The sequence below is a fragment of the Dermacentor andersoni genome, chromosome 5, assembly GCF_023375885.2.
Source record: "Dermacentor andersoni chromosome 5, qqDerAnde1_hic_scaffold, whole genome shotgun sequence".
Taxonomy (NCBI): domain Eukaryota; kingdom Metazoa; phylum Arthropoda; class Arachnida; order Ixodida; family Ixodidae; genus Dermacentor; species Dermacentor andersoni.
The window spans coordinates 11,245,939-11,267,763 of NC_092818.1; the positions used below are offsets into that span (position 1 = coordinate 11,245,939).

At 46.2% G+C, this 21,825-nt stretch overlaps 1 protein-coding gene across 4 annotated transcripts in view; it reads right to left on the reverse strand.

Moving 5' to 3' along the window:
- The window catches only part of rhea (Talin_middle and talin-RS domain-containing protein rhea), a 391,086-nt gene that overhangs the window by 277,801 nt on the left and 91,460 nt on the right, over positions 1–21,825 (reverse strand). For all 4 annotated transcript variants that reach the window (XM_050177552.2, XM_050177553.2, XM_055070111.2 and 1 more), the window contains exon 2: positions 13,733–13,893. In XM_050177552.2, the coding sequence (XP_050033509.1) occupies positions 13,733–13,893 (161 nt within the window). The remainder of the gene's footprint in view (positions 1–13,732; positions 13,894–21,825) is intronic.

Consider the following 21,825-nt stretch of genomic DNA (forward strand, 5'->3'; position numbering starts at 1 on the left):
AGTGCATGAGCCGATACCTTCTGGGAGACTGGATCCAATAGGTTACTGCGTCAGAGAAGAATGAAGGGTTCATGGCAGATGATCGGGTGATAATGTGCTCTATGGGACGACTGTGGCTTAAGCAGGAGGATGTCATCATCATCATCAGCCTGTTTTATGTCCACTGCAGGACGAAGGCCTCTCCCTGCGATCTCTAATTACACCTGTCCTGCGCCAACCGATTCCAACAAGCGCCCGCAAATTTCATAATTTCATCGCTCCACCTAGTCTTCTGTCGTCCTTGATTGCATTTTCCTTCTCTTGGTACCCATTCTGTAACCCTAATGGTCCAACAGTTATCTAACCTGCGCATTACATGACCTGCCCAGCTCCATTTTTTTTTTCTCTAGATGTCAATTAGAATATTGTCTGTACCCGTTTGCTCTCTGATCCAAACCGCTCTCTTTCTGTCTCTTAACGTTATGCCTAGCAGTCTTCGTTGCATTGCTCTTTGTGCGGTCCTTAACTTGTTCTCAAGCTTCTTTATCAGTCTCCAAGTCTCTGCCCCATATGTCAGCACTGGTAAAATGCACTGATTGTACACCTTCCTTTTCAATGACAATGGTAAGCTTCCAGTCAACAGCTGGCAATGTCTGCCGTATGCGATCCAACCCACTTTTAATCTTCTATGAATTTCCTTCTCATGATCAGGGTTCCCTGTGATTAATTGACCTAGGTAAACATTCTCCTTCACAGACTCTGGAGGCTGACGGGCGATCTTGAACTCTTGTTCCCTTGCCCGGCTATTCATCATTATCTTTGTCTTCTGCATATTAATCTTCAACCCTACTCTCACGCTCTCTCTGTTAAGGTCCTCAATCATTTTTTGCAATTCGTCTGCATTGTTGCTGAATAGAACAATGTCATCAGCAAACCGAAGGTTGCCGAGATATACGCCGTCGATCTTTACTCCTAAGCCTTCCCAGTTTAATAGCTTTGTAGCGTTCCTAGTTAAAGGAATCAGTAGACGTAAAGCATTGCTGTGGAACTGGCGTCCATCTCGTCTACATTTATTTCTCCCTTTCCTCTTCTCTTCCTCTGTCCCCCCGGTTCCCGCACTTCTTCATCTTCTATTCGAAGGCTCATACCGTTTCACCCTTCCAGGTTTCTTTTGCTAACCCCTCATGGGGTAATACTCGAAAACGTTTCCAATCGAAGCACATTCAACTGAGCCCCGTTCACCAATGTACCACACAGTCTTCAATATTCCTTTCTGAGTGGCTGTCTTTGTCACAGAGTAAGGACCATAAAATTTGGCACTGGATTCTCTTACTCCTTTCCTAACTAGAATGAGGTCAGTGACTTGAATGTCGGGGATATCTGAGCAATGTCTCTTGTCAACATTTTGTTTCATTCGTTTACAGTACCTCTTCTCCTGTGATTTTTGTTTCCTCTCCTCGACGATCTTGAGATTTTCTAACAGCCCCAGTTCACGGTCCACTTGAAGAATAGGGGTCTCTCCTGAAGAAGCGAACTGCAGGCTGCATCCCAAGCCACTGGTGTAGGAGCGATTGTGATGTCTTACAGCTGCTTCTAAAGAGCATTTCCATCCACCAGGGAAACTATCGTACATCCTGATGTATTGTTTCACATCTCGTATAGCACGCTCTGCAAGCCCATTCGCCACGGGATGGTATGGCGCACAGAATTTTATTGATATATTGTGGTCTCGAGCCCATCTTGCTAGTTTTTTCACTCTTGAATGCTGGACCGTTCTCGCATACGATCTTCCTGGTTGTCCTAAACATATCCTGTTGGAGGAGGGCGATCACACTATTCGCATCTTCTTTTCCTGCCCGTGCCGCGACCATCCTGGTGCACTCATCTATGGCCAGAAGAAAAGCTTGCGTTTTTCGGACTCCTTCTCGTTTCTTATTTAGCTCGGCAAAATCCAGGTGTATAACTTCAAAAGGCACGTTCGAGTGGCAAGGTATTATCATGGGGTCCGTAGGCTGCTTATATTTCACTTTGTTGACTTGACAAATGTGGCATGAACGAACATATTGATTGACGTCTTCTTTCATGTGAGGCCACGTAAATCTCTTGACTAATTTGTTGTACGTGCGCCAAAATCCGTCGTGTCCTCCAGATTCTGGGCTATCGTGGTACAAATAAAGCACCCTGGGAACCAGCGTTGGCGGGACTTGATAGCGACCTGCCATAAAAATTAATTGTTCAGTGCCTTCCCACAATTTTACTTCACTGATTTCTTCCGATTGTTCTTTGTTAGCCTGTATCATCAGTCTAGACAATGCATCTGCATCAGTCAAAAGGGGTCCAGGTCTGTGGGAGATGGTAAAATCAAACTGCTGCAAGTAGTTCACCCATCTGGCGATACGTCCCTTAGGTTGGGTCATATTCAAGAGATGAGTGAGTGCCTGGTGATCCGTGAACAAAGTAAACTTCGCACTTTCTAGGTACGTACGGAAGTACTGAATTGCTTTAAGGACAACAAGAGCTTCCTTTTCAGTAGTGGTGTAGTTGACTTCAGGTGGCTTGAGGGTGTAGCTGTAGTAGCCTACTACATGTCGCTTTTCTCGGCCGGATGCTTCTGGACATTTCTGGTACAAGACTGCACCTGTTCCATAATGTGAGGCGTCGATATTCAGTTCAAAGGGTAAAGTGAAATCTGGTATGCATAGAATAGGGTCAGCAGAGATTCTGTGCACCAGATCACGGTAGACTCTCTCACATTCCTCATCCCACTCAAATGGAACTTCTTTCTGCGTTAGGCGCGTGAGGCATCTTGTTTTTATAGCAAAGTCTTTTATGAAAGGTCTGAAATGTCCTGCTAATCCCAAAAACACACGCAATGAGTGGACGTCATATGGTTTCACCAATTGGGATATTCTCTTGACGGACTCTTGTTTCGTGCTTTTGGTAGTCCTATCAAATACTCTTCCAAGAAACACAACTTTTCTTTGAAAGAATGCACCTTTCTTAAAATTAACCTTGAGTTGTGCCAAGCTCAAGGCATTTAATACCTGAGAAAGGTGTTCCTGATGTTCAGCCTCTGTTTTGGAGAAGACGATAATATCGTCTATGTACACGTTACAAAAGACACCTAGAAAAGGATTCAGGACTTCGTTGATAATCTTCTGGAACCATGCTGGCGAGTTTTTCCAGCCGAAAGGAAGCCGGTTATACTCGTACAGATCGAAGGGCGTGGTAAAAGCAGTGTACATTTTTGTTTCTTTGGTTAGCGGGATCTGCCAGAAACCTTTGCACAAGTCAATGCGTGAAAAACTCCGGCAACCACCTGTCTCATCTATAATCGTGTCTATCTTCGGCATGGGAAATGGTATAAGTTCTGTCTGGCGATTGAGAACCCTGTAATCTGTGCACAGACTGAAAGTTTCATCTTCCTTCGGCGCAATAGTTATGGGAGAAGCGAAGGGTGACCCCAAAGGCCTGATTATATCGGCGTCTAGCATCTCCAGCGATTCTTTCTTCAACCATATCTTGCGTTCTCTTGACATGTTATAAGGTGATTTTCGGATGACGGTCTTGTCAGTTAGTTTGAAAGGCACCTTGTGCGACTTCATCGCTTGTGGATAGCTTCCTATACATACCAGTTCAGGGTAGGTCGTTGCAATATCCTCCGCGCACTTGACAATTCGCAGGTTATCTTTTCTATCTTGCTGTGTCTCTTCCCTTGATAATCCTTCCACTAAAACTGCATCATCCCAGTATACGTTGATTTTTAGTTTCTTTATATCTCGTCTGGATAGCAGAAAGTCATACGTCACCCCCGTTATCACCAGTACTTCACTCTCTATTTCATGACCTTGGAACTCGATGTTTACTGAGGCCCACTGATTATGCATTGTCACTTTTCCATCGTACCCTTACACCCATAGTACTCTTCCACTATGCAGGTGACTTGAATCTACCAGCTTCGCATTTATTACAGACGCAGAAGCACCACTGTCAACCAAAGCCATCATATGTCTGTTTCCCACTTTGACAGGGATGTGAAGCAGGCTAGAGCAAGTTAAATAAACAGTCTCAGTTGTGGTCATCGGGTCGGACTGATCACCCTTGTTTATCAGTTTTTTGTCGTCGGAGCCTCTTCAGCGTCCGAAAGTAAGGGGACAGGGTCGCTGTCGATGTCATTCACCCGACCTCTGGGAGCGCGCCAACCCAAGTTCTCTGTGCCGCCTGCAAGGCGGCGCGGTTCTCGCTGATTACGGCTTGACCAATCCGCGCCGGACCGTGTGAAGTGACTGCTTGAGCTAGCGCTTATATTTTCTTCTGAAGTAAATGGTATGTCGTGAAGGCCAGGTTCAGGAGTTCTGCCGAGTTGAGTTCGCGAGGTAGTTCCACCGCTGGTTCATCTTGAGCTTGGTATCTCGAAAAGATTATCTTCTCTGCGGAGGTCTCCTCGAGGAAAAATGTCACCCACATGTTGGAGTCAGTTGTCGGCTGTGCCAAAATATTGTAGCATTCCTAGTTAAAGGACACAGTAGACGTAAAGCATTGCTGTCGAACTGGCATCCATCTCGTCTACATTTACACTTCCCTCTTCTCTTCCTCTGTCCCCCCAGTTCCCGCGCTTCTTCATCTTCTATTCGAAGGCTCATACCACTTCAAGCTTGAATACTTCTTCCAAGCACGCAGTAAATAGCATTGGAGAGATTGTGTTTCCCTGTCTGACCCCTTTCTTTATAGGTATCTTCCTGCTTTTCATGTGCAGAACTAAGGTAGCTGTAGAACCTCTGTAGTAATTTTCCAAGGTATTTACGCAAGCGTTCTGTACTCCTCGATTACGTAATGCCACGATGACTGTTGGTATCTCTACTGAATCAAATGCCTTTTCGTAATCTATGAAAGCCATATAGAGAGGCTTATTATATGCTGCAGATTTCTCGATTACCTGATTAATGACATGGATGTGATTGATTGTAGAGTATCCCTTCCTGAAGTCAGCCTGTTCCCTTGGTTGACTAAAGTCAGTGTTGCCCTTATTCTATTGGAGATTATTTTGGTAAATATTTTATATAATACTGGCAGTAAGCTAATGGGCCTATGATTTTTCAATTCTTCAACGTCTCCCTTTTTGTGGGTTAGTATAATGTTTGCATTCTTCCAGTTTTCTGGGGCCCTTGCAGTCGATAGACACTTTGTATAAAGAGCCGCCAGATTTCCAAGCATTATGTCTCCTCCATCTTTGATTAAATCAACTGTTATTCCATCTTCTCCTGCCGCTCTTCCTTGTTTCATGTCTTGCAGGGCCCTTCTGACCTCATCGCTAGTTATTGGAGGAGTTTCTGTATCCTGTTCATTGCTGTTTCTGATTGAGGTATCCCGACTCCTCTGGGTACAGTACAGGTCAGTATAGAATCCTTCCACTGCTTTTACTATATCTTCGAGATTGCTGGTGATATTACCCTGCTAATCTTTTAGTGCATACATCTAGGTTTGTCCTATGCCAAGTTTCTTTCTCACTGATTTCAGGCTGCATCCATTTTTTATGGCTTCTTCAGTCTATCTCACGTTATAGTTTCGAATATCACTTATTTTCGCCTTGTTGATCAGTTTTGACAGTTCCGCGAATTCTATCTTATCTCTTGAGTTGGACACTTTCATTTTTTGTCGTTTCTTCATTAGGTCCTTTGTTACTTGGGAGAGCTTGCCTACTGGTTGCCTTGGTGCCTTGCCTCCCACTTTAGTTGCTGCCTCTGAAGGCAGCCTCGTTACGGTTTCATTCATTAGCTCTATGTCATCATCATCATCTCTCTATTCTAAGGCTGCATATTTGTTTGCAAGTACCAGCCTGAATTTGTCTGCTTTTACCCTTACTGCCTCAAGGTTGATCTGTTTCTTCTTGACCAATTTTGCTCCTTCTCTCTTCAAATGGAGGTGAATCCTAGCCCTCACTAACCTATGATCACTGCACTTTACCCTGCCTATCACTTCTACATCCTGAATTATGTTGGGATCAGCAGAAAGTATGATGTCAATTTCATTTTCTGTTTCCCCATTAGGGCTTTTCCAGGTCCACTTTCTGTTGCTAAGCCTTTTGAAAAAGGTGTTCATTATTCGAAGCTTTTTCCTTTCTGTGAATTCAACCAGCATCTCTCCTCTAGCATTCCTAGAATCGACGCCGTAGTTGCCAATTGCCTGTTCACCCGCCTGCTTTTTCCACACTTTTGCATTGAAGTCGCCCATTACTATAGTATACTGAGTTTGCACTTTTCTCATCACTAATTCAACATCTTCATAAAACTGACCTACTTCCTCATCATCGTGACTGGATGTGGGAGCATAGGCTTGTGCTTTAATCTATACCTCTTATTAAGTTTGATTACGATTACAGCTACCCTCTCATTAATACTGTAGAATTCGTCAATGTTGCCCGCTAAGTCCTTATGGATTAGGAATCCTACCCCATATTGCTTCTTATCTAGGAGACCTCTATAGCAGAGAACATGTCTGTTATTTAGCAATGTATAGGCCTCACCAGTTCTTCTAATCTCACTAAGGCCATGATATCCCAAACAATGTCTGATAATTTCTCAAGGAGTCCTGCTAAGCTAGCCTCACTCGAGAGCGTTCGGGTGTTAAACGTTGCAAGGGTTAGTTTCCATGTAGGCAAGGGTGAATTTAACAGAGAATGCCTCAAGTGTGGATGATAATAAAAGGTGTGAAGCAAGCAGAGACGAGAGATGATCCGGCGGGAAGCAAGTGATGGTAGTTCAAGTGCACGTTTTAGTGTGGTTATGCTCGTTTCACAAGAGTAATTGGAAGTTGTAAACAGAGCAGCACAATTTTGTATTGCTCCTATGCCACAGGTAAGATATGATTGGGAAGGGTGCCAGATAGACGACACATATTCTAACTGCGGACGTACAAGTGTTATTTATGCTAGCTTTCTTATTTCGGGTGATGCGGTTTTCAGGTTACGTTTTAAATATCCAAGAGTATGTGAAGCATCAGAACAGATGATGTGACAACTGTGTTACAACTGTGTTTAATATAGAAAAAGAAGAGCAACAAATTGACACATTCTGCAGTTTCTGTAATTAAACACAAGCCAGTCTATCAATTCAAATAAATAATGTCACGTGGTGGCGACGTTAAGAACACAGTGGCGATACTGTGAAAGGCAAAACTAGATTTTATTGGGCGAACCTGTGCCCACAAAACAGGCTACACTTATAGCACAACGAAAGCGGCGAACACAGTCGGCGATCGTCGGAAATCTGATCAGCGGGTCAAGCGCGTCGGCTTTTATACAGAATCGTCGAATGTTCCAGACTAATCGTTGGGACACGCGTGCCTTCCACAAAGTTCTACACCATTCGCGTCAGGCAAATAAATCAGATAACACAAGGTTCCGCGACAACAGACTGCGGATAGAAGCATCGATAACTTTCCAGAAACTTCGGATACATGCAAGCGCGTCCCGCGCTGTGCGATAAGATTTGTTAGATGGCGAAACGTGGTCGCCCGATAAATATAAGTACACGTGTCAATACCCCCCTCTTAAAAAGCATCGTCCCGATGCTACAAATATAAGAGCGAAACACAAAAGGACACTTATTAAACATAATTAACAAAACAACGAAAAGAAACCAAGTCCAAAGGTCAGTTACGCGAAGTCCCAAAGTTCGTCAACGCTGGTGGTACGGCTTGAGTCGCACAACGTGGACAACTTCAGGTCTTGAGCGGCGTCGCTGTGACAGCGAAATGCCGTCTGGCACGACCTCATAGTCTAGTGCGCCAATACGTCGGATGACCTTGTAGGGTCCGAAATAGCGTCGCAGCAGCTTCTCACTGAGTCCTCGCCGGCGTATCGGGGTCCATACCCAAACACGGTCGCCGGGCTGGTACTCGACGAAGCGTCGTCGGAGGTTGTAGTGTCGGCTGTCGGTCCTCTGCTTGTTCTTGATCCGCAGGCGGGCGAGCTGTCGGGCTTCTTCGGCGCGCTGGAGATAGCTAGCGACATCAAGATTTTCCTCGTCAGTGACGTGCGGCAGCATGGCGTCGAGCGTCGTCGTCGGGTTCCTGCCGTAAACCAGCTTAAACGGCGTGATCTGTGTTGTTTCTTGCACCGCCGTGTTGTAAGCGAATGTTACGTACGGCAGGACGGCATCCCAGGTCTTGTGTTCGACGTCGACGTACATTGCTAGCATGTCGGCGAGGGTCTTGTTCAGGCGCTCCGTGAGACCATTCGTCTGCGGGTGGTAGGCAGTTGTCCTCCTGTGGCTTGTCTGGCTGTATTGCAGAATGGCTTGGGTGAGCTCTGCTGTAAAAGCCGTTCCTCTGTCGGTGATGAGGATTTCTGGGGCACCATGTCGCAGCAGGATGTTCTCGACGAAAAATTTCGCCACTTCGGCTGCGCTGCCTTTCGGTAGAGCTTTAGTTTCAGCAAAGCGGGTGAGATAGTCCGTCGCCACGACGATCCACTTATTCCCGGATGTTGACGTCGGAAACGGCCCCAACAAATCCATCCCAATCTGCTGGAATGGTCGACGAGGAGGTTCGATCGGCTGTAGTAACCCTGCTGGCCTTGTCGGTGGTGTCTTGCGCCGCTGACAGTCTCGGCATGTTTTGACGTAACGGGCGACGTCGGCGGTCAGACGCGGCCAGTAATACCTTTCCTGTATCCTCGACAGCGTCCGGGAGAATCCGAGGTGCCCAGCGGTTGGGTCGTCGTGTAGGGCGTGCAGTACTTCTGGACGCAGCGCTGACGGTACAACAAGAAGGTAGCTGGCGCGGACTGGTGAGAAGTTCTTCTTCACCAGCAGGTTGTTATGTAGCGTGAACGAAGACAACCCGCGCTTAAATGCCCTAGGGACAACGTCGGTGTTCCCTTCCAAGTATTCGACGAGGCCTTTTAACTCCGGGTCTGCTCGCTGCTGTTTAGTGAAGTCTTCCGCGCTTATTATTCCAAGGAAGGCGTCGTCGTCCTCGTCGTCTTGCGGCGGGGGATCGATGGGGGCACGTGATAAGCAGTCGGCGTCGGAGTGTTTTCTTCCGGACTTGTATATTACCGTGACGTCATATTCTTGTAGTCTGAGGCTCCACCGGGCCAGCCGTCCTGAAGGGTCCTTTAAGTTAGCTAACCAACACAACGAGTGATGGTCGCTGACGACTTTGAATGGCCTGCCATAGAGGTAAGGGCGGAATTTTGCTGTAGCCCAAATGATAGCGAGGCATTCCTTTTCAGTCGTAGAATAATTGCCTTCCGCTTTTGACAACGACCGGCTAGCGTAAGCTATCACGCGTTCATGACCATCTTTTCTCTGGACTAGCACGGCACCGAGGCCTAGGCTACTGGCGTCAGTGTGGATTTCGGTATCGGCGTGCTCGTCGAAGTGCGCAAGTACGGGCGGCGACTGCATGCGTCGTTTGAGTTCTTGAAATGCGTCGGCCTGCGGCGTTTCCCACTTGAACTCGACGTCACATTTAGTTAGCTGTGTCAGTGGCTCAGCGATACGTGAAAAGTCCTTGACAAAGCGCCTATAGTAGGCACACATGCCAAGGAATCTGCGCACTGCCTTCTTGTCGATTGGCTGCGGGAACTTTGCGATGGCAGCTGTCTTCTGCGGGTCAGGGCGTACTCCAGATTTGCTGATGACGTGGCCTAGGAATAGAAGCTCATCGTAAGCGAAGCGGCACTTTTCCGACTTCAGAGTGAGCCCTGATGACTTGATGGCCTCTAATACCGTCGCAAGCCGCTTAAGGTGATCGTCGAAATTTCCGGCGAAGACAACGACGTCATCCAAGTAAACAAGACACGTCTGCCACTTCAATCCTGCTAACACCGTGTCCATCACGCGCTGGAACGTTGCAGGCGCCGAGCACAGTCCAAATGGCATAACCTTGAATTCATAGAGGCCGTCTGGCGTGATGAAGGCGGTCTTTTCGCGATCCCTTTCGTCGACTTCTATTTGCCAGTAGCCAGACTTGAGGTCCATCGATGAGAAGTATTTAGCATTGCAGAGCCGATCCAATGCGTCGTCTATCCGTGGGAGGGGGTATACGTCTTTCTTCGTGATTTTGTTCAGTCGACGATAATCGACGCAGAAACGTAGGGTTCCGTCCTTTTTCTTCACTAAAACAACCGGAGACGCCCACGGGCTTTTCGACGGCTGGATGATGTCGTCGCGCAGCATTTCATCGACTTGTTGTCGTATAGCTTCGCGTTCTCGCGTCGAAACTCTGTAAGGGCTCTGGCGTAGTGGTCGAGCGCACTCTTCGGTTATTATGCGATGCTTTGCGACTGGTGTTTGTCGAATCCTCGATGACGTCGAAAAGCAGTCTTTGTATCGTCGAAGCAGACTTCTGAGCTGTTGCTGCTTAATCACGGGGAGACTTGGATTTATGTCGAAGTCTGGCTCGGGAACCACGGTCGTCGGGGTAGATGCAACAGAATCCGAGATGACAAAGGCATCGCTGGTTTCCTGAATTTCCTCGATGTATGCGATCGCCGTGCCCTTGTTGATGTGCTTGAACTCCTGGCTGAAGTTTGTCAGCAACACTTTCGTGTTTCCTCCGTGCAGTCGAGCGATCCCTCTTGCGACGCAAATTTCACGGTCGAGCAGCAAACGTTGGTCGCCTTCGATGACGCCTTCTACGTCAGTGGGTGTTTCGGTGCCGACCGAAATAACAATGCTGGAGCGAGGCGGGATGCTCACTTGATCTTCGAGCACACTCAAGGCGTGGTGACTACGAGGGCTCTCCGGCGGTATCGCTTGATCTGCCGACAGCGTTATTGACTTCGACTTCAGGTCGATGATTGCGCCGTGTTGGTTCAGGAAGTCCATGCCGAGAATGACGTCTCGTGAACACTGTTGCAGGATAACGAAGGTGGCAGGGTAAGTCCGGTCATGAATGGTAATTCTTGCCGTGCAGATTCCACTCGGCGTGATGAGGTGTCCTCCAGCGGTCCGAATTAACGGGCCTTCCCATGCAGTCTTAACTTTCTTCAATTGGGCTGCGATGGGTCCACTCATGACGGAGTAATCGGCTCCTGTGTCTACTAAGGCGGTAACTGCGTGGCCGTCGAGAAGCACGTCGAGGTCGGTGGTTCTTTGTCTTGCGTTACAGTTAGGCCTCAGCGTCGGATCACGGCTGCGTCGAGTTGACCTGTGGTTGGTACGTGGCGTCGTCAAGTGGTCTTTCGTCGGCGTGTTCTTTCCTGCCAGACTTCGTCGGGACGGCGGTGTGACGTCGTTGTTATGTCGTCGAGGTAGTCTTTTCGGCGTCTTCGTCGGCAGCGGAGGATCTTCGTCAGTTCGACGAACAGCAACCGCACCTCCATCGGTTGCTGCTTTTAGTTTTCCGGATATGGGCTGACGGACCGACCCCGGGCTGGGCCAGTGTATGGTCGGCGCTGTGGCGACAGGTAGCGGCCTGGTGACGGCGAACGGGACGGTCGTCGAGGGCTCCACTGAGTAGCGGCGAGGTAGTCGGCGATGTCACGAGGGCGTTGACCTTCCCGAGGGCGCGGTGCGTCGACGGCGAACCCTCGCAATCCCAGGTCGCGGTATGGGCATCGGCGGTACACATGGCCGGCTTCTCCGCAGTGATAGCAGAGCGGGCGGTGGTCGGGGGCTCGCCAAATGTCCGTCTTCCTCGCATAGGTACGCTGGGCGACGGGTGGGCGTGCTGGCGGCGGCGGCGGCGGACGACGGAATTGCGTCGTTGCAGGGCCCTGGCGTGGTCGCGGAGGGGACCTTGACGGCGTGCGACGGCGGCGTATGTCATCGCTTCTGGATGGGGCTGCGGTAATTGTGGTTGCAGCTCGGGAACTCCAAGCGATCGGTGCACCTCTTCTTTGACGATGTCGGCGATCGAAGCCACTTGGGGCTGCGACGAAGGCAGGACCTTGCGCAGTTCTTCGCGCACAATGGCCCTGATGGTCTCCTGAAGGTCGCCGGAATCCAGTCCTTGGATGGCGTACTGCGGCGTGAGCCCCTGGCGGTTATATTGCCGGGTGCGCATCTCCAGGGTTTTCTCGATCGTCGATGCCTCTGCCGAAAACTCAGCTACGGTCTTCGGCGGGTTACGAATAAGTCCTGCGAAAAGTTCTTGCTTGACGCCCCGCATCAGGAAGCGGACTTTTTTCTCTTCTGACATTTCCGGGTCGGCGTGCCGGAAAAGACGGGCCATCTCTTCCGTGAAGATCGCGATCGTCTCGTTTGGCAGCTGCACTCTGGTTTCTAGTAGTGCTTGGGCTCGCTCTTTTCGCACGACGCTTGTAAACGTTTGCAAGAAGCCGCTTCGGAACAGGTCCCACGTCGTTAAGGTGGCTTCTCGATTCTCGAACCAGGTCCTGGCGGCGTCTTCCAGTGCGAAATAGACATGCCGCAGCTTGTCGTCGCTGTCCCAACTGTTAAACCTAGCGACCCTCTCATACGTCTCGAGCCAGGTTTCCGGGTCCTCAAATGTTGATCCGCGGAACGTCGGAGGTTCCCTGGGCTGCTGCAGCACGATGGGGGACGCTGGGGCTGCCATTGGGGTTGCCTTGTCCACAATCTTCTTGGTCTTCTCAGGCAGAAGTCCGTGCTCCGGGGGCAGCTGTTGAAGACGGCGGCTTCCTCGATGCTCCGGGACTACGTTGGTGTTCTCTTTGCGGTCCGGGCTTGGATCACGGCTTGTCGGGGGCGTCCGGTACATGAACGAAAAGCACCTCCACCAGATGTCACGTGGTGGCGACGTTAAGAACACAGTGGCGATACTGTGAAAGGCAAAACTAGATTTTATTGGGCGAACCTGTGCCCACAAAACAGGCTACACTTATAGCACAACGAAAGCGGCGAACACAGTCGGCGATCGTCGGAAATCTGATCAGCGGGTCAAGCGCGTCGGCTTTTATACAGAATCGTCGAATGTTCCAGACTAATCGTTGGGACACGCGTGCCTTCCACAAAGTTCTACACCATTCGCGTCAGGCAAATAAATCAGATAACACAAGGTTCCGCGACAACAGACTGCGGATAGAAGCATCGATAACTTTCCAGAAACTTCGGATACATGCAAGCGCGTCCCGCGCTGTGCGATAAGATTTGTTAGACGGCGAAACGTGGTCGCCCGATAAATATAAGTACACGTGTCAATAATATGAAATAAATAAGTGAGCACAGAAGGACATACCAAGTGTCAATACAGAGATACAATGTCACTTTCAATGAGCGGCTGCATGAGCACTGCAATATGCTTCCTATGGGTACAGGAGGAGATCTGCCCCTGCACTGCAAGAATTGTGGCTGCAGCCCAGACTTTTCACATGTGTAGGTAAAAACTGATTGGAACGAGAGCTATCTCTATCAGATGCACAGCATTGTGCATAAGTGACCCTTCTGTCCAACTCGGTGATAAAAAGTGAATTTTTAAACCACATGCTAAAGATGCTGTGCTGAGCATGTGTTAATTGCCATTTAATTTTTTCTTATGCTTGTTTTATTGCTCATACGTGGCAGGGACCAGTGAGATTTCCTTTAAATTAAATCTTAGTTGTAAGTCCAGCATTCATCCTGTGTCCACCTTCTACTTGCACTCGCATCTTTTTCCGTTTAAGGAATGATCATACCTTCACTTTCACTAAAGAAGGTTATTAAATCTATCAGAGCTGATCACTGCAATGATGCATCATCCCATGGCCCAAGTAGCTTGTCCATGCTGAAAGGACGAGCCATGACCTCTGGCCCGATGGGATGAGAAGGCACGAACAAGCACTCACCGTCACCAAGAGCAGAGTCTGGAACTTTGTCACGAATGATACGGCAGGCATCGTAGACCAATGTGCCAGGTTCGAACTGGATAGTTTTGATCACCTTGTTATCAGGCACACTGATTTTCAGAGAGAGCATCGCCATGCCTCCGCGCCCAGCTGGCGGTTGCCTGCACAAAGAATTAAACATTTTAGCATGTCCGATATTCTAGTATACACAAGGGCATTTGCGCAATACTAGGTCATCAAACGCTGGTAGCAACATCTTGTGACGTTTCATCAAACCATTATGTTTTATAGACACATTTCTTTGTGCTGTGAGCGCTCTTGTCTAAAAAATAATGTTAAAAGGCAACATGTCCACACTTTTGCCACTGCTGAAAATTTGCACCAGCAGTGAAGCAGAAAACACCTGGTTACTACAATAATAACTCTGTGTCTGTCTGGTTGAGTTCGGTGCCACCAACCCAGACACTCACGTTAACGCCTCCAGTAACCCAGAACTCCATAAACAGTAAGAAGCTTGCAAAGAAACTAAAACTCTCTAATAATGTCCTCAACCCACTGCATAGGGCGCCATGAGCTCAACAACTCTGACCCATCCTGGCAAAGAATGTGCTTGGCACCTTTTCCGAGGTTAGTAGTTCAGCCAATTTTTTTTTCTATAGGAAGTTCCCTCGCTCAAGCTGCAATTACTACCACAGTATATACACTAGCCCTTTGCAGGCACATTGTACACAGATGTGTGCATTACCTGTATGATCATGTTTAAACAGGTAGGAACTGTAGTTCTGAGGCAATGTGGCAAGGAGTGGAGAGGTCAGGCGACAGTGAAAGAGGAACATCACCGTTTACTGCCTCTCCTCGTTAATGTAACATAGCTGTACATTTTTCCAACTAATTTTGTGAAACAAGCTTTCAGCCCTCATCTCACAACAGTCGCTTAATTTGTATATATCGGCCTCAAACATTTTCCACCCATGATTGTGCCTCAGGCACTAAGTAGCAATAAAATGGAAGTGTCTGTGGCTAACAAATGGTGCTACAGTAATGCTCTGTGTGTTTGATATGGACATTACTGATCTTGGAACAACATAAAGACAAAAGTGTAAGGCCAAATGCTTTCCCTCACTTAAAAAAAGAAGAGTCGCAGTTTCGTCCAAAAAACGAAGCATTGATTGTGATCGCTAATAGACAGCTCTACACAGTAAGGTTAGCAGTTTTATTAGTTATATAAAGTGCAGTAACCATTGGCTTACTAACTAAATTAACAAGCATAGTGCCATGCACACACAGGAAAACATCAACACATCTCACTCAATGACCGTGGGCACTTGCTGTCAGAAACCTGGCGTGAAGAGCAGCAGTGGCAAGCGAATTCCCTTTCATGCTGCCTCACTTCAACACAAACCAGGCGCGCAGGACCACAGCGCACACGAAGCCATCAGCTATCTCGGGTAGGCTAGCGTTTGAACTCACTGCAGATTACTTCGAAGAAAAGACATGCTCAGCCGGGCCACATGCAGCCGCGGGTACAGCAGAGCCAAAGATGCGCTACCCTGCTCCCCCCCCCCCCCCCCCCCTTCATAGCAGGCGCACATCTCCCCAGTCTCCTCTTGCGTGTGCGAAAAGTCGGCGCGCACCCTCTCCGCCTTCCTCCCTTGTGCGCACGAGAAGACGTCGCCACACCAAGCCACCAACCACCCTAGCTCATCCTCACATACGGGGTGCCGCCACAACCTTATCGCACTCAGACATTATGCGAAACATCATGGCGATGCCAACACCAGTGGAAATTCACCTGGAGTGTCCATATAGTTGGTATTGCAATAGAAAATCTGTCTTTAGTAGATGTGCCCACTGTAAGCATTTTAGTAAACACAAACAGCTATCAGACAAAGCATGGGGTCAATCCACATGAAGCTTTGTTCTACCAGGTGGCAACTTTGATCGATTTCACAGCAAATGTTGACCAGAGCATCTAGAACATAATCTACTAGGGCACACAGTGCTATCCCGCTGTGACATCATGTAACAACATATACAGGCCGACACTTCTGCGAGCGAAGCAGATATCAAGTCACTTCGTTTTATGAAAGTACTTATACTCATTGAACCTACAGTTATTGTATGGGATTAGAGTTGCACATCCATTTTCCACATGCTACTCCTGCAGCCAGACAAGCGCCATCACATGGCAAAGAAGCTAACTCAACAACCCATGCTGAGCTGGTTACACCTTTGCTGAGAGCACCCACACTTGAAATAAGCATTCACTTATGCTATACCAGTCTTACCTAGAGTTCGCAGTATTTTAGGGACATAGACTCGTCATCAGTGTTGTGCAAAACTTGAATTTTTGCATGATTACCAGTTCTCACTGTTAACTTTTTTTTTTATGTGTTAGTGTCTATATGATATACCTCCTATGTTCCCTGATGAAATTCAGGGTCTCGAGTCTTTTTCGTTTTCTGATGCGTATTTGCGCTAATTCTGTGTATGTTGTAGCATGTTTTCCTTCAATAAAACCCTCTTATATAACTGTGCCTGGTCATCTCGCCACTTTCGGGGACATGAATACAAATGTTGTTCTGTTGTGCACTGCCTCGTTTCCAGTGTAATTTAGCATATAGATGACCATTGCAAGCGTGCTCCCTGTAAATTAATTTACATTAGATTATTTGACATTTAATTGTTGTGTTTACTTGTTCTATTCAAAATTAATGATTGTATGACAACAGGAAAGAAGCATAGCCCATGAAAACGTCTGCGCAATTGGTAGTTGCGACATCTATTGGCTCGTAAAAACACCACTGCTATGAACACATGTATCTCGCAGCGCTTGTTATGCAGTTTAATAAGGTCAAACACTCTTTTCAAGAAGGTGAATTTCATGTGTGCAATAAAAAAGTGCTATCTGCGTTTTGTTATACTTTAGCGATGGAGAAAAAAAATTGTAGTTTTGTCTGAAATGCAAAGCATGGATAGCGATTTAACAGTATTAGACAACTAGACGAAATAAGGTCTGTAGATTTTATCGGCCCTACAAGATGCAGTAAACATTCGCTTACTAATTAAATTCCCAAGCGTGGTGCATGTGCACAAAGCAAACATGAATGGATATCACTTGATGGCCATGAACACTGGCATGATAAAGAGCGCCCGCATTGAGGAGCGAACACTTCGCACTGCATCTTGGTTCAACGCATCTCTGAAATTTGAGACTACGCAACCTCCAACACAGGCACATGGCAACACAGTGCACATGAAGCGATCAGCTGTCTCGGCTCACCCAATTTTTGCACCCGCCGAAGTTTAGCTCCAAGGTAGGCCAAGACTGCACTATGTGGAGCGGAAAGCTGTGCACAGCCACGGCGGGGCTAGAAGAGGAAATGCTCGCCCACCTCCCCTCCTAGCGCATGCTTACGAGCTCGTGGGAGGGCGGCACACATCACGCCACCATCCTTCTTAGCTCACCATCGTGCCCACAGCATACAGCGTGTATAACGCAAAACTAAGTCATGCCATCATCGTCACAGTTTAGTCTTCGCCTGTCCACTTGATAACCTTTTCAAAAATCTCAAGCGATGCTTAATAGCCAGTTGCCCATAATATGATTTGTATTAAAGGAACCCTGAAACAATTTTGCACAAACATACTGAGTCATTAGGGCAGATTCTTCCGATCATTAATAGATGCATCTAAGTGCTCCGCATAAAGCGTGTAATTTATTATAAGGTTTTAAATATGTACATCGCTACCAATCGTAGCACACCACTCGGCTGAGTTTTCAGCCGCCCCTGCCCAGGTGACGTAAAGTGACCATATGATGGCAGTAGGGTAAGCTATCCGTTCAGACTGGGATACATAGCGCAAAAAATGACACAGGGACAAGCAGAACACAGGACGGGCGCTAGATGGGCAATAGATGGGCATCTGGCTGCTCATTGTAGGAAATGTGATGCGAAGGCACCATGCTTCCTGCTATTAAAACAAACTGTTGTTGTCTATCGCCACAGTAATAAGATTACGAGGGAAATTGTGGAAGCAGCTGAGATAGCCAGAGCAGGTGATGAGTGCATTAGCACGCCGTCTATATTTTTATCAAGGAAAGAGCTTGAATTTTTGGGCATAATAGTCACATGACTGTCTTTTCCTCCTTCCCTTCCGTGTGTTCTATTGCAGTGGCGTCCCAGTGAGTATATATATACTCACCAGCTGCAATAAATGAATTGTTGAAAGTTAGCGCTCGTCCTGTGTTCTGCTTGTCCCTGTGTCATTTTCTGCGCTATGTACCCCAGTCTGAATGTATCCCACCAACACGCCCAAACTTCTTCCCTGCTTAAGCTATCCGATTGGCTGCCGAGGGCGTGTCATCAATAATTTTTCTGCCTTTATGGCGAACAAATGTTGTTCGTAGTAGTTAGAATGTTAGTTAACTTGTTTCTATGAGAAAGAAGTAACAGAAAGAAAATGCAAAAGGAAAATTTATCACTACACTCTTGAAAAAGTTTACACCCTTTGGGTCGTACCTTGTCCCACAACAATAATCGTCATCTGTCTTGCCCGCATTTCCTTTCTTTAACACTGCGAGTCCGGTACTTCCAAGTCATGAATGGCTTGTGGGTTATCAGGATGACACAGCATTCTCGAGAGGAAAGTAGCGAGTGCCAAGTTTTCAAGAAAGGAAATGCAAGCAAGGCAGATCAGGCAACCTCTGGGATGAGGTAAGCCCCAAAAGGTGTAAACTTTTCTAAGAGTGTACACTCAAGACTTATTCTGTACGCTGACGAGATCAATGTATTTTTCTCTAGGCTAGATATGTTGATGTCCTTAAGTCGCAGGCCAATCTGTGGTTAGAAAATCTAGCTGGCAGAAGGGCAAATAGGTTAAATTTAAACACTAAAGCAGCAAAGTATACAGTATTTAGACACCATTATAGGATATATACAAGTGAAAAGATTATTAGCTTTCAGGGACAGCCTATTGACCGTGTTACATCACACAATTTCTTCGGTGTCTTCTTTCACAAAAATTTAGACTGGTCAATTCACATCTACTTATGAAAAAACATCTCCTGAGCAGCTGGCATATTCTACACATTACGTCACTTATTAATAACCAGCATGGCTAAAAAGACAAACTTACTACACAATACATTTGCACCTTCACTACTGCCTTCTTATATGGGGGACAACGACAAAAATGAACTTCAGCTATTTGTATTTGTTACAAAAAGAAAGAGCTCTGCGTTTAACTGAACTGCTGCCCTTTAGATCACATACAGCGTCACTTTTCAAAAAAGATGAACTGTAATAATAAATAATATACTATATAAAAGATGTGCTGTGGTTGTACACCATGAAGCTAAATCTAACCCAACTGAACTTTTTAAAAAATTTATCAAGAAAGATCACAGCCACAATTGACGACAGATCAACTCTAAGAAAGATACACTTCGTACAAACTACGGTTTAGTTTAGTTTGGAGGGTCCTAAATCAATCAATCAATCAATCAATCAATCAATCAATCAATCAATCAATCAATCAATCAATTTTATTTACCAGAAACAAAAGGAACTGGAGGGACACCTGGGCAAAAAGCTGTCGCAGCAGCTTGACGGAGGCCCAGGGTCCCTTACACGGCAGTAGCACTCACATGATATATACACTGCAGTCTTTATACACAACAAACATTACACACCGTACGTATGCACAAAAATGACATTTTACACTTGAATGCAATGTACTAAAGTGTAACTAAAAGGAAAGAAAGTAGTCACGCAAATTTTTATTTAGCGTAGCTGTGTGCTTATATTTGTTTAGTACAGTCGGTATATTATGTGTTAAGGACTGTAGGCTGTAATTGTTTCGAAACCATGGTACCTTCCACACCTCAGGGTTTCATGTAGTATGTTTCTTGTGAGTGCAGAGTTCTCGCTGAGCAAGGGATGTAAAATAATTCTTAACATATTCGGATGAAAAGTAAATAGTTTCTAGTAATCTGTGTTCCTATAATTTATCTACGCGGTCTAGTCTGTATTTGAGAAATATATTATCTGTTGGTGAAAGCCAATTAACGTTCTCTATATACCGAACAATTTTTTTTTGAAATATTGCCAGCTTTTGCAAGTTAGATTTAGATGTTGTAGCCCAGACAAGATAAGAGCAATTTATATACGATAAGAAGAGACCACAGTATATTTGAAGTTTTGCTCTCGTAGGTAGAAATGTGCAACAACGTGCCATAGCACCGGTAACTGCAGAGAGTTTGCTGCAGAGATGTTTGATATGGGCATCCCAACGTAAATTAGAAGAAAAGTATACTCCAAGAATTTTAAATTCTTCAACCAGTTCAATGCGTTGGCTCTGAAAATAAATAGCATGATTAATGTTAAGTGGTTTATTTTTCGCGCGAAATATTAGAATTTGTTTTCTTTGAATTTACTTTAAGCTTATTTGTCTGTGTCCAATCGGACAAACTTGCCATAATTTTATTACATTTTTGCACAAGTTCATTCGCATCAGGTCCTGAGACACACAATGTGCAATCATCCGCATACATAATGAATTGAACCTCACTGTTTATGGTTACGATATCATTTATAAAAACGTTAAACAAAAGTAGCCAAAGAATACTTCCTTGAGGCACACCACATACAATACTTAAGAGGGACGAGTTATGTTTATTAATGGAAACGTACTGACGTCGATGTTACAGATATGATTTGAGTAATTCTAGCGGTTTCCCACGAATTCCATACAAACAAAGCTTCCGAATAACAAATGACTCGGCCTTTTACCCGTACCACCTTAACCTGCACCAATGCTTGCAAGACAATGACCTGCAGATTCACCTAGATTTCTCGAATTGGGTCCTCACAAAAGCCAATGAGTCGCTCTACTTTTTGAGCAACATCATGTGCACAGACGAAGCCAATTTTTGCAGAAACAGGCAGGTAAATTTGCATAATTCACACTTCTGGAGTTACTCCAATTGACACTGGGTGAAGCGCACTCGGCACCAGTACCAGTGGTCATTCAATATGGGGTTTGGAATTTATGCCGGTGCTATAATCAGTCACATATTCCTCGTTCATACAGTGACTAGACACTTATGTTACGTGGACAAAGTCCTTGAAGAAGTGGTGGATGAGTTTCAGGGGCATAGCCCAGGGCGGGGGCTCATGGGGCTTCAGCCCCACCCAAAACTTTTTCTTGTTGTCATGCACAGTCGACCAAGACATCCCCCAGAGTAGGAAATCATTCTGAATTTTGTCTAGAATGTCTTTTTCACACTCGAAAAGATGTTTCAGCAAGGACCTTGCGAACTCGAGCTGAATTTCGTGGAAATGCCCACGCACCTGGAGTCACATAACGCAAGGAGACGCATCCAAGCACAACATTTTAAGGCCATTTTGATGGCAAGCTGGCTCGTCGTGGCAACTCACAGAGGCCGCGGAATCTACGGAGCACATGGATTTCAATTCTGAAACTTTATGGATATAAAGTTCTCATAAACTCTTTATGCGAAAGGTTCATTGACATTTCAAAAGTTGTGCTTTAGGTTTTCAATTCCTGAACTTTGTGGGTTTAATGTTCTTATAAACATTTGACGTCAGAGATGCATTGACTTTTCGAAAGTCATACATTGGACCATACAGCGAGACAACCCAAATCCCAACCCACTATCAGACAAATTGACAAAGCATGCAGTGATGTCTGATGAGACGAAACATCGTGGTGGTTCATTTGTGCCGTCATGTCACAGAAAAGAATATCAACATTTTTTTTTGCCTATGCCAAAGCGTCCATGTCAAGACCCTGAAGCCTTTGCCGGCTTCAGTGTCGCCACCATCACTGTGGGGACTCGACCGATTGCAACGCGTTCGCTTGAGGGCATCACCTTCACTTGGATGTCATTGTAAGCTCTTGAGAAAGTCTTGTCTTGCTGGTGTAGGATACCGAGCAGTATTTATTTATATTTATATGAGTATCTTTAGGGCCCATAGGGCATTACAGAAGGGAGTGGTAACAATAAATAGAAAAAAAAACACAAAGCAAGTATTAGGTAACACATTCAAGCGCATTTTTATAGTCAT